Raw genomic sequence first — 14,143 nt, 5'->3', positions numbered from 1 at the left:
ACTATATTTTAACAAACAAATCTTTAGTAAAAATATTTCTTTAGAAAATCTTATTTTTTGTATACAAAATACTCCTAATCTTTACTAAAAGTCTAACAAATTTTGTGAAGATACACATGCTGTTCCAAAAGTTATAGTGTAAATATTTTCAAGGGGTTTTAGAAATTAAGTAAATAATATTTGAGATTTTTGGGATGAAGAATATTTTTTTAATCATAACATGAAATCACTTTGCATTCACATTAGTATCAAAACAGACTATTATTTTGAAAAACAAATCTTTAGTAAAATTATTTTATTAAAAAACCTGATTTTTAATCTTTATTAAAAGTCTACCAAATTTTGTGAAGATACACATGCTATATCAAATGTTATAGTGCAAATACCTAACATGTACAAAAGTGTAGACAAACTTGTGTTTACTATACCAAACCTGTTGTGACAGGGTTAATTTTAAAAAAATGTCTTAAAAATGGGCTTTTGTAAATGAATTACTCTTTGGAAGAATTGTAAAGATACACTGTGCTGTCTAAATACCTTTCTTTCGATAACTTCAAAATGGATTACAGCACTGTTTTGAAATACAGTTAAAGAAAAAGTGATGGTTAAAGGTAGATAGTTATAATTTCCTTGAAAAGCATATATCAGTTACAAAAGAGGCTTTCTTCTTTGTGATGTATATCATCAATTAATAAAAGGCATATTTTTGTGTATACTGCCAACATCTAAACAGGGAATGAAAATAAAACATACTTCAATTACAGTTTGGGTGCCAAAATTGGTGAAGCATTGCAAATCAAATAAGTCTAATATTAAATCACCTTAGACTATAGTTCGTTTTCTTATTTATTTATAACTTGTTTATTAGTTACATTAAATAAGAGATTTGCTGGTTTCCAATCTTTTCTAACTGTCAAAATTAAAGGATTATTACAAGTGTTTCATTTCTTGGTATTTGTAGGCTTTGATTCTTTTGTTATATAGTAAGCTTTTTTTTTCATGTAATACTGTCATGTATATCCTTAAATATAATACAACTGCTCTTATGAAGAAGTTTTTATGCAAACTAAATATTTATTAAAGTGTCTCTTTTTATCCAGTGATATTGATGAATATTATACCACATTTTTTTTAAATTTAATGTATCTGTATCTGATCATTAACCTCTCATATATCTATAAAACACCATGTGTGGATACTGTATGCTAAAAACTGTGTAAAACCTCATGAACTTTTCATTTGGGTTACATTTCTTGTACTACTATATGATTATGTAAATAGCATCACATAAATTTTATGATAAAATAGTTTTTACAATGTGCTATTAAGTTTAGAATCAAGTGAAAATATTTACTCTAAAAATATGATAACATAATTAATCTCAAGAAAAATATTATTAATTTTGCCCGATGTTTCTCAATGAGCATTCTCAATAATTATAATACAAGTTACAAGTGAAGTAATATTTATTATTTTATTTATTGTAAAAACTCTTATTTCCTAGATTTTTTCAACTACATAAACAAAATGTAAATAGTTTTCATGCTTAAGAAAGAAAACAAATGCTGATCAAAAACTTAAAACTGCTTGTTTGATGGCATGGTCATAAATAGAATGAGTTTTTTTCCTACACCAAACTTTCTACTGTTAAACGTTTTGTAGTTTGCACCAGCTGCTTTAATTTTCCTTCAAAATTCTAAATATAGTCAAAATTGACATTTGTTTTAGTGTACACTAAATAGGCTAAAGAGACAAGTTCAGGCAGTTTTTGTATTGCATTCCTTTGTTGGTGCGGCCCGGCTTGGCCAGGTGGTTAAGGTACTTGACTCGTAATTCAAGGGTTGCATTGTTGAATCTCTTTCACACCAAATATGCTTGCCCTTTCAGCTGTGGGGCATTATAATGTTACGGTTAATCCCACTATTCATTGGTAAAAGAGTAGTCCAAGAGTTGGCAGTGGGTGACTAGCTGCCATCCCTCTAGTTTTACACTGCTAAATTAGGGACGGCTAGCGCAGATAACTCTCGTGGAGCTTTGCATGAAATTCAAAACAAACCAAAACCAAACCTTAGGTAGTGGTGAATGAGCTGTTTTCTACCATCACAGTCACTGAATGGCCAAAAGAGAGTTGCAGTTCAAAGATCAACAAAGCACACAGTTACTTGAACTCCACAATTAATAAAGATTCAAGGGCAAGTGCAGTGATTGGTTTACACTCATAACAATGGATTTCAAATGGAAGCACATTGTTTTACTTTAAAGTAAAAATAATAATAATTAAAAAATACAGCTGATCATTAGATCGTAGGACTACTAAACTCTTAATAAAAGAAAATCAGAAATCAAATAATTGAGTGGCATAAGAATAGCAGAATAAAGAATGTTCAAAGTGCAAGTAAAACAAGTAACATGTTTTGGCTCCTCCAAAACATAAAAATTTTGTTCATAATGTCAAGGAAGAATCTAATTTGAAGGAGCCAAACATTTTCTCTCTCTGGTTCTGACACAGGTATATGGAAGTCTCTGTTCCATATAACAATCACAAAACGATTCTCTGTACATAAGGTAAATTTGGATAAAATACAACTCTTCCATGAAATGGTAGATGCATTCCTTCACTAGACTGCTACATGTAGTAACACATTAGGTCGAATTTAGCATATGATCTCAACCAGATTTAGTATATTACAAAATAAAAACTTTTTCTACATAGAATATACACTGTGGCATAGTAAGGTCTCAAGAACATGTTTTTTTGTGTTTTTTTACATTAATTATTAGTTATCTTTTTGCCACAAGTATAATCACTGAATAATTTTAAAATCATGTTGAGACATTTTTAAATGTTAAACAATGTTGAAATTCTGGTGCAACTGGCACATTTCTACTGCAGTACATGCTAATCCCATGTTTATAGTGAATTTCAAACATTTGTTGTTGAAGTTTAAGGTTTAATTTACTGTAAACAAATTTTACCTTACTTGCATTTCAGTCCAAAATGTGATGTAACTTTTTCTTTTCTTTTTTTTACAAAGGAATACAAATCAATTACAATAATCAGACAGTTCTGATTTACTTAACTATATATCCTTAATTATATATCTCTGCACTTAAAAGTTTATTTCTCTAGTATAGGTATAATTAGTCTGATGATACCTGACATAAACACAGTTCTACTGATAGTACCTTATATAGATTCAGCTGTACTGATGATACCCAATTTTGACATGGTTGTGGTGAGGAAAGCAAAAACTGACCTATAAAATCTAATATTTATTAAGCTGTATTTAATGATAAAGTTTAAGTAGATCATTCTATGAAAAATAGTAGTGTTCCTGTTTATGATAGAATTTTTGTCATCAATATTGATATGGTAAATTTGCACTGCTTCTGTAATTAAAAATGACATAATAGTGAAATGTTTCTCCAGCCTCTCCACTCCCTTCACCTGTTCGTTCACCAGCTAGAACACCAGTTCGTCAGCAGCCCTGTTGCCAGGCCCTCTATGACTTTGAGCCTGCAAGTGAAGGAGAACTTGGCTTCAAAGAAGGAGATATTATCAATCTTATAACCCGTATCGATGAAAACTGGTATGAGGGAACTCTGAATGGAAGCACAGGTTTATTTCCTGTTAGCTATGTTCAGGTGATGGTGCCATTGCCATAATCAGTCTGAGGTAATGTTATTATGCCTGAGGTTATTGTGCATACATGTAGTAGCCAAGATATGGTATTACTGTATTATGGATGAAAGGATATATCATGCTTGTGTACATAAATGTTTATGTGCAGTTGTTACATAAAGACATTATTTTCTTGGAAACATATTTTTATATCACTATAATTTGCAACGTGCACATACTTAAGTCTTGAAAAAATAAAAGAATTTAAATCCTTATATTTGTATTTATGTGCACTTTTTGCTTTTAAGTTTGCTTTCCAAAATTTGAGGTAGGACTAAATAAATGTGCATAATTTTTGTATTCTCAGTAAACTGTTTCTGTTCTTACATTTATTAGAGTACTCAAGTATACTATTTCATCGAGCCTTTCTTCTTAGATATATTACTGTGATTAGTAAGTTTGTTCAATTGTACGTGTAATGTTTCTAAATTATTTTTTATATATGTTATTACTATAATTATTTTCCATCATCTCCATAGGACTTTTTAATTGTTCATTTACTAAAAAAAAACAACTTCAACTAACTTCATTTGGGGATTAAAAACTGTAAAACTTTAGAAAGCTAGAAACCATTTTATGTATGTGTGTTTGTGTGATGCCTTCTGAAAGCCAAAAATAGCTTTATATAATATCAAGTTCCACAAGCACTTTTGTATTATCACTAGCACACACATATTTACAAATAATACAAAACAGATTCACTGATTTCATTGCTTTCTCTAGCTGTACTTAAATTATAGTATTGTTAACATTACTTTCACAAAGTGATTTTTGTAGGCAAGTTCTTTTCATATTTTGAAACTCGCTAATTGAGATTAATCAATATCCATTAATCTTTGTGGATTAACAGTGAAGATGAAATCAATGAACAAAATTAACTTAAAATTTCAGTAAGAACAATGCAGTTCTTTGTATTAGATTATAAAAAAAAATGTGTGTGTATATAAATTGTTTATTTGCTAAAAATGATCATTTTCAAGAGTAGTAGTCTACTTCATTTTCCATTGCAGAGCAGTTTTAGCATTATGTTAAAGCTGTTTACGTAATTCTCTTGGAATGAAATAACATAATTAACTGTTATATAAGGATAAATAAATAAATACAAGCATTTTATATTATAGGTATTATTTTGTGACTTCACTTTAGAGTGAAACAAGTGCTCATTATGTCAGCAGCACACTTTAAACACTAACACTATAATGAAATGCCAAAGAAAGCATTAATATTATACAGTAACATTTTCAATATGGTACTTATCTTTACTCTTATATTGCCTATTCTCTAGTACTTTCAGTGCTGCCTTCTAATTCTTTCATTACACATGCCACAAACCATCTGCTTTTCCCTGTTGTAATTACTATATTCCAATATATCATTCATGTAGACCAACATGCATCGCATGTTAATCATTGTAGCATGATATTCTCACATGATGCATGTAACTTTCTTTACTCTTCTTTACTAAACCATTGCTTCTCGTTTGACAGTGTTTCAGTTAAGACATACACTTTTCTGTGTCTAATGTTTCCAGCAAAACATTTTTTATTTATTTTTTACACAAATTGGTTACTTTTTTACTTCATTTTCATTCATTCCACCAGTTTATATATTAATATTTATCAGTTCATTTTTATTGCTATATTTCTGTACTTGGATTTTGTGAACCTTTTCTTGTGCAATGAATTTTGAAGTTAACATTACGACTTTGGGGGTCAAATCAGTGACAAACTTTTTCTCAGGCCTCAGGTGAATCTATCTGCTTTTATACATCAGGAGATCGAATGTTACATGGGTCAACCTTTGTCCCCAAACATTACCCAGGCTCCTCCTGAGTTGACTGATCCAACATAGAATGGTGAGGGCTTTAATGGCCTTTTCACACCTCTAGAGTTTGCCCTTACATTACATTCATGGCTGGAGCAATCACCTAGACCTAATTCAGTCTTTATGGATTTTGTGTCTCATGTTTGTGACATCTTATTTCTTTCCCTTAATGCTTCATTGCACTACTCATGTTCACTATAGTCTTTTATCACCTTGAGATGGGCATTGTGAATGACAAAAGTAGATGTCTCCAATACTTACCTACACACCCCAAATTGGATAAGTTATTCCTTCAACCCACTCAATATTTGATCCATTGGGAAGTCGTTTTTGACACAAATATCAGTCATTCACTGCTTTCTACATTACATCTTCATTCGGTGGAAATTTTAAATCACCATACCCCCTCGTCTTGATCACTTAATGCTCATGAGGTTATATCGCTTTTGGGGATGTGGTCCTCCATCACTGCATGGGTCCTTTACAGTTGTGCCCATATGAGGTCCTTTTGGTGGGCTCTTCATGAATGATGGAACCTTACTTGAGATCCTATTTCCACTTCCATTTCTCTTCCTCCTTCCCTGTGAGACAATCTGCAGTGATGGCTGGACAAAGCCCATATATTGATGGGCATACCAGTCTTTTCCCCCACATCTGGATATACATCTTTTCACAGAAGCATTCCTTCAGGGATAGGGGGCATGGGTCATTCACCAGGATCTGTAGATAAAACTGTCTCCCATATTAATGTTCTCAAACTTCTAGCTGTACATAAGACATTGCATCACTTTCTTCTTCCTACCCATCATTGTATGATGCTGGTTCATTCAGACAATTCTACAGTGGTGGCAAATATCCACTACCAAGGGAGAATCTGGTCCAGAGATCTATGTTTTCAGATGTTGGATCTATTATACTTGGCCCACACACATCACATTCACCTTATAGCATGTCAGAATCACCTTTCGTGCTCTTTTCAGATCCATCTAATGGAGTGGGCATTAGATCTACCCATTTTCAGGGATTTTGCCATTAGTTAAGTTCATCCCAAGTGAATGTCTTTGTTATGGACCTAAATACCAAATTGCCTCTCTTGGTCACCTGTACTGCATCCACAGGCACTTTGACAGATTCATCACCTCAGTTTTTCCCTTGTTTCTTGTCTTCATCATCTGATGGAGAAATTATACAGTCAGGCATATGAACCATCACCAGTATATTCATCTCCCTCTATCTTCTTGATTTTGCAGTTTCCTCTTTATCAGCATTTCATTTACCATCTGTGGCCATTCTTCAGACTTTCAGACTTAAGAGTGATTCTTACTGAATGATGGTTCCCAGCATTGAGGTATTGGATTCGAGTGAACCAATCAAAATAAATCTTCACACAAGTTAAATCCATTTTCTTGATGCTAGATGGCCAGTCCCAGATTGCTATAGGGTGTTTATTTTTGTGTTGTACTCATGAATTAGAGTGAATCTTAATCCCCAGTACTTGGGTTTTAGGTGCAGATGATATGATCCTCATCCTACGTTTTCATGGATTTCAGTACATTGCGAGAAGATTTTTGATGTAGTTGTCTTACCAAGTACAGTCTGCCACACTATAGCCACTCTACACCCAGGAATGCATCCTTATTTTCACACTTTTCTCTTGTGGAATTGAATTACCTTTGCTTGCTCTGGTTAGAATGATTTTCCTACCACATCCTCTCCCACCTAGATGTATTCCTCTCAGTTTACACCCTTGTGTCTTTTACATTCCACACATGAGTAAAGAATATACCTGGTTTGGAATTGGTATGGTTTCCCTTTTCTGATATATGGATCTATATCAATATATTCAGGAGTATCCATTAGATGCTTTTGGAGATGCTTTTTTTTGATTCCTCACACTAGTCCCTCCTCTTTCTCAGTGAGAGATTCAGATTCTAGCTAATATTTTTAGAAAAGGTAAGTACCATATCAGAAGCTATACTTTTACTGTACTGAGATGTATTTCCACTTCTCCAGTGCTGACACCTTCTGCCAAACTTTGAAATAATGGTTCAGTAGGGAGATGTAGAAGGAGTAATATGTCACATCAGAAAATCATGCTATTATTGATTAAGAGGTGATAGATGATGATTTAAATAAAAGATGTGGGAATATAGTAATTCCAACAGGGAGGTGGGGATGGAATGCTTGTAGCATACATAGAGAAAAGGTTTGTATATAGCACAGAAAGAAAATAGTTTATCAAGTGTATAGAGGTATGTATTGAAAATACATTTTCAGTATAAGAAAATTATAATTTTTTTTAGATTTATCACTGAAAAATATGTAATCATGGTAGAAAAAGAAAGTATGTAATTTTTATGTTTTGTAACACATAAAGCTTTTTTTTTTTGGAAATATTATGAAATGTAGTAGATTAGTTACTGAAATTGAAACATCTTGTTTCTGTCAAAGATTTGATTACTGAGTGAAAAAGTGTTAAGAAAACAGTTAGTTGTGTTCTGTATATGTTTTATTTTTTATGTGTGAATATAGAATAAACAGTTTTGTTTCAAAGATTATTTTAAATAAAAGTAGATAACTTTTTCAATGCTGCTGTATTGTTTTTCTATTTTGATTTTTAAGTGTGTATAAGAAGCATGAATTACTCTTTATATTTTCTTTTCAGGTAACTAACAAAATGCCAACAAGAATGAAGCATTTGCACAGCTTGTCATCTAAAAGTCTTGTTTAGTCATTTCATTTACCTTTTGAATGTGTTTGTATTTGGCCAAGTGCCAAGGATCCTGACTGTACAATAGTTAAAACAATGTATTTATGACACAAACATGTGGAATAATTATGCTGTTGATGACTTAATTCATCATTTCTTTTGTTTCGAATAGTCTGTAAACAGCTTGAGTTTACCTGTTGATTCTCAAACACAATCATAATTACCAGTTTGTAGCAATAACAGTTCACAAGTGTTCAAAATGACAAAACACTAAATAATTGTTTGATTTCTTATTTTGAATTCAAGGAAAATTGTGTTTAGTATCTACCAGATACCAGAAAAAATCTCTATTACCTATAGTAATACACTATCAAATATTGATTATTAGTGAATAGGTAATAAGCTTTTATTTCCTAAGAATTTCTGTTCTTTGATAATTATAAGAATATAATGATTTTAAAAAAGTGTGGCTTATTTAAAAAAAATATTATCTGCATATTTCAACAGAAATATCTGATTTCTTACAGTGAAACTAAATCATACAATTATGATACTGTTTTATATATACATATAACCACTGTCTTTTCACCTAAAATTATTGAAATTGTATCAAAAAAATTAAAGCAACAATGTTCGTGATTTAATTCTCAAATAACACTCTAGAACCCCTTATCACAAGCATTAGGTTGATTAATATCAGTTACACAAGGATATCAATAAAATCTTTAGATATTGTGCTTTAAAGTTTATAGTCAACAAAATAAATTTGTTTCTAAAACAAAGAATGAGACTGTTTACATATTTTTGTGTGTAATTCTATTATTTGAAAGTTATTCTTTATAGAAATATTTTCAGACAACAGTAAAACTTGATAAGATTTATTTTGAATTTTATCATTATAAAGAAGACTTTATGTTATAATTATGTTAATTTTTCAAAGCATTAGCATTTAATTTTGAATAATTAAACTTTTTATAAATGTAAGTTATGTTCATTTAGTTTGATTTTTTTACCTCTCAGCAACCCATGAATCAGTTGGAATTGCACATGTGTGTGTGTATATATGTATAATTGAAATTATATGCATATGTTTTGTTTCATTTATAGAAAATGAAATATTTTTTGTCTTGGTAAATTTCAAAGATCTGATCTTATTCTTATAGTTTACAAGTGAGATTAAATTGGTATAAGATTAAGCTATGTTAAAAGTGTCTTGCACAATTTCAAGTTAGAAAAGATTCACTCAACAAACAATTCTAAACTTCCCTTGGAAATGTTATTATGTAAGTAACTGTGTCACACTTTGCATTCGGTGTTTTACTTGTACTATTTTTCATCTATTTACAAATAATCAAAACTTGGTTAAGTTCCAATAACAAAAAAAAAAATGGTTTCAGTAATGAAATAAAAGTTATGTGAGTAAATTCATCTTTTGATCTGATTTCCATCTTATATAAAAGAAATTGATGTATACTTTTTTTTTTTTTCTTTTCATACTTTGTTATTATTGCTTCAAGCTTGACATCATTCTATGATTTTCAAATAATTTAAGCATGCCCAAATTTGTTTTGGATTTTATGTCTGGTTGAAATAATTTATTTTATTTAAACCAACAGTCCATTTGGTTTTAGCCAGATACACATAATGGGATGTCATTTTCTTTAGATTAAATGTGGATATATATTGCAATATTTCACTATATTAAAATCAACATGTGTTCCTATTTCATATAACAAAGATTACATTAGTACAACAAACACATATTTTTAACAACTGACTAATTATCATAATTGACAACAGAAACTGTTACTTTCTTAATCCAGGTTCTGTTATGTAGTTATTTCATGATCTAAAAGGTAGAATGGGGATCAAATTATTGTCTTATTAAATGTCAACAAATTGCAGTTTTATTTAAATTCAGGTATGGGTCATCCACTTTTAGTAGAGACCTTACAATAAGGGCAAAAAACTTAAAGAAGCTATGTTATAAATTATATTATTTATTTATTGTCAGTGACAAAGCTGTAAAGAGTCTTTATATCTTGGGGAGGATTTTTTCTTATCTTACCTAATCTAACATAATAAGTTTCTAATTTTTACATTTGAGTTGCGTATATTATAATAAACAAAGAATATACATGACTAACAAAAAATATAGATCTCAGCTTCTAAAATTTCACAAACCATCCTACTTCTACTTCCCTCCTGTACAAGCAGTGACTGTACTACCTCTGAGTGATGTAGATTAGTTTTGTATTTGCATTCTTTCAGAATCTTGAAACATTAGTGACATTGAGGGTAAAGGTCTTATAATATTATAGGTCTAACACTAGTTTCTGTGACCATTTTAGTCTCAGCCTCTTTTACAGCCTAATCATGAATTCTGTACTTACATAAATTTATTACTAAACAACACCTTTACTTTCTGAAGCTGTCATTATTTCCTCTTGCAAACCTGAAAATAGAAAAGTCTTGTGTTGACTGCATAATTTTCATGCAATTTAGTAGGTGAAACTTAGATTATGTTAATACCTCACTAAATCTAGATAAATTGAATTAATATTGAAATTCATAAATGAATTATAGAACCTGTCATCATACTTTCAGGATCTTTATGGTAAGAGTAAAAACACCAGATTCCAACTCACATATTTTGTATTTATTATTATTAAACATGATACAGCTATTACAAATTTTTTAGCTTTACTCAAAATACTTAAGGACATTTGAATTATACATCTACCACTGTTGTAATATATCCTTAACATGATTACACAAATCATTACACAGTAATAAAATAGAATACCTTAAATACACAAGTATCTTGAATCATTTGTCTTAGAAATTGCTGTCATATCTTCAGTGACATTGAAAAAAAATATTATTACTACCTATATTTTTGTCTGATTGGATTTTATAATCTAAGTATTAGATTATAAAGCTAAATTTTGTGGGTATATACCAAGGAGCTCATTCATGTTAGATATATTAACTACATTTATGACCTCATTATGAAATTGACAATTACATAGAAAAGTACAAACAGCTTTGATTACTGCTCTTAAATAAAATGTTAGTTACCATACCCTTAAGGGAAGTCACTTTGTTAGGGTTGTAATAAGAATGAATGCAACAGATTTATTATTTTTTTCAGATTTTGTAGGGCAGGATTCTTTACAGTAGGTAGCTGTGATTTGGTGATACATTTCAACTATAAACAGCAACACAGTCCACTTGTTTTAAAAATAAATTAAAAACAAATCAAACATGTATTCAAATACTCACTATACTGTTGGTTACCATAATTATATCCACAGATGTAAAAATTGTCTCTTGTTGTTTTGTTGTTAAAATCTACACAGTCTGGTTCAGTTAATTTAGAGCATGATTAACAAGACAAATTATACTTTTCTATTCTATTATTGCAATGCAGCCTGTGATAACAGTGCACACTTTGTCACTAAACTCACAATCATGCATTCTAGAACCAGAACTAAAAAGTGATTTTTCAGCAGACATTTTTATACCTTGACAGAACTTTAGAACATTCCATGCAATACTAAGTATTTTGATGCTATAATACTTAGTTAAAACCAACAATAAACTTACAAGGTTTTAGAAACCTGATGCAATAATTTCAGTTTTGTAAATAATCACTAATTCATAACAGTTGATCTACACAATATATGATTTGTAAACAGTTAAGTAAACAAATTTACCATAAAATATCACTTCTAAAAATAAATAAATATAACACCTGCACTATATGAATTATCTAAATTATAATGCTTGCATTAAACTTGAACAGTCATGTATATTGTTAATTATCAATCTAGATTATGCTGTAAGTCTATGTTAATGGAACCTGTCCAAAACATATAAACCTGCCCTAAAGACAGAGTTTGAAGAACATTAATAGGTTTGAAAAATGTCTTCATTTGTTTTTATCATTAGATTAGTTTATGTACTTGTTTTCATTAATGCCAAAGTCTTTTTTTTTGTACTTACTAAGTGTGAAAAAGTGAAGTGTATACAATTTGAATAAATTCAAGAATTTTCAGGTGAAATAATAATATCTCCCAATATATACTTTCTCACTGAAAGAAGTTGTATTTAAAGAAGGTTTACTAAAGCATTCGAGTTTTATTTTAGTGTATAAATAATGTCATGATAATCAGTGATTTTATTAATGTATATTTTTCTTTAAATTTGTTGTGATTTGAAAAAGAAAATGTGAATATAATTGATATTTTATCTTCTAAACATTGGCAATGAAAGATAAAGTTTCAAGAACAGCACCATCTGTATTTTTGGAACATCCAGTGGTGTTAACAACTCTGCTGTGCTAGTCATCACTTGACAGTTTTTGCATACAAATCCATTAAATAAGCTTTACAATTTATTATCAGTTGTATTTAGTGAGATATTGTGGTAGATGTTGTTGGTTGATTTCATATCTTGCATAAATTTTCAGTTTCATTATCTCATACTGATGGATTTAGTTGTAGCAATTTTTTCATGTGTGGATCTAGTTTATGATATCATATGGCCTAGTTATTCTTAAGTCATTACTTTTCTGAGGTTAAATATGTTTGAATTCTGCTAGCTGTTATTTAATATATATATGATGCATGCTGATGTTGACTGTGTCTAATTCATTAGGCTCTATCTACTTTACTGTTATGAACTTTCCCTTTATATTAACATACTACTGTCTTTTTAAAATTATGAAAGCCACAGGTGCAAGAATGAGAAAGTATTGTTCGTTTGAGGCCTAATGGGTATGTTTGGGAATGGCTGCTTGCAGTTTTGAACATTTTGGGGACTTAGTGTTAGGTAAATATAAAATATTGGAGAATGGGTACTGTTGAATAAGTTCTTAATTATTTAATCATTCTTTTAACTTGCACCTGTAGCTTTAAACAGCACTGATGATATAATGGTGCAAGAAATTGTGTTGTTTGTCCATTACACCTAAGTAAATTATTTGCAGTGGTTATAGGTGTTTGTAATTGTATGCTGTGTAATCATAACATTCTGAAATTATTATTTTTTCATCATATATGTGGACTTTGCCAAATGATTTTTTTTTATTTTTTACTTCCAACATACTAGATGTTTGTAAGTTTAATTTGTCCACACTTCTGATTAGACTTAGGTGTTGTTTCCTGTGGCTACTTGGTGTTTTTTATACAAATTATAGGTGGTGTTATCATGATCTGTTAGATGTTTATTTCTATAAACTGTCATAAATGTTGCTAACTCTTCTTTCTTTTTTTTAGATATTTTTTATAGATTCTATTATTTTGAACCTGTTAGATTTTTCTTACTTTCATTGTATGCACCATATTTTTCTGTTTCCTTTCTATATGTTTCATTATAGCACATGGTGAACATATCATTATTCATTATGTTCTTTCTTTGTGAATGATACATAAAAACATTTGTATCTTGAAATTTCTTTAAGTTTTTAATAACATACTGTTTCAGTGCTTTGTCTTATTTTAAACCTTTTATTGTTCTTTGAGCATTCTGAATGATTCTTTTGTCAACTAATATTTTATTGATTAATTTGTATGTGTTAATAAATAAAAAGTTTATTCATCATTTCACAAATTTTTATTGTTGATAAAAGTATTATATGAAATGTGAAAAGAAATATACATTGATTCAAACGTGAATTAATGTTTGTATTTCTTCTTGTAGATTGTGATATGTAGTAATAATAATAATTTAACTACATGTGTGAAAATACAGACAAGGAGTATTGAAGAAGAGTTAATACCTGTGATTCTAACAGTATGTGTCAACCAATGACATTCAAAAGATTAAACTGTAATATTTTATCTGATAGCCATTTTTCTTCAAACTTTGTCTTTCTCTGTGTAATTTTACTGTAATGTGAGAATTGCGTAACCATAAAGCAA

At 29.9% G+C, this 14,143-nt stretch overlaps 1 protein-coding gene across 6 annotated transcripts in view; it reads left to right on the top strand.

The window, feature by feature from the left end:
• The window catches only part of LOC143249485 (endophilin-A-like), a 73,642-nt gene extending 59,810 nt beyond the window's left edge, over window positions 1-13,832 (top strand). For all 6 annotated transcript variants that reach the window (XM_076499406.1, XM_076499405.1, XM_076499403.1 and 3 more), the window contains 2 exons: window positions 3,431-3,676; window positions 8,172-13,832. In XM_076499406.1, coding sequence (XP_076355521.1) covers window positions 3,431-3,666 — 236 coding nt within the window. In that variant the 3' untranslated portion in view covers window positions 3,667-3,676; window positions 8,172-13,832. The remainder of the gene's footprint in view (window positions 1-3,430; window positions 3,677-8,171) is intronic.
• The last annotated feature ends 311 nt before the right edge of the window (window positions 13,833-14,143 follow it).

The sequence above is a fragment of the Tachypleus tridentatus genome, chromosome 4 (genome assembly GCF_004210375.1).
Source record: "Tachypleus tridentatus isolate NWPU-2018 chromosome 4, ASM421037v1, whole genome shotgun sequence".
In the NCBI taxonomy this organism is placed as follows: domain Eukaryota; kingdom Metazoa; phylum Arthropoda; class Merostomata; order Xiphosura; family Limulidae; genus Tachypleus; species Tachypleus tridentatus.
The sequence above is the reverse complement of the archived record's forward strand: the minus strand, read 5'-3'. Positions and strand labels throughout refer to the sequence as shown.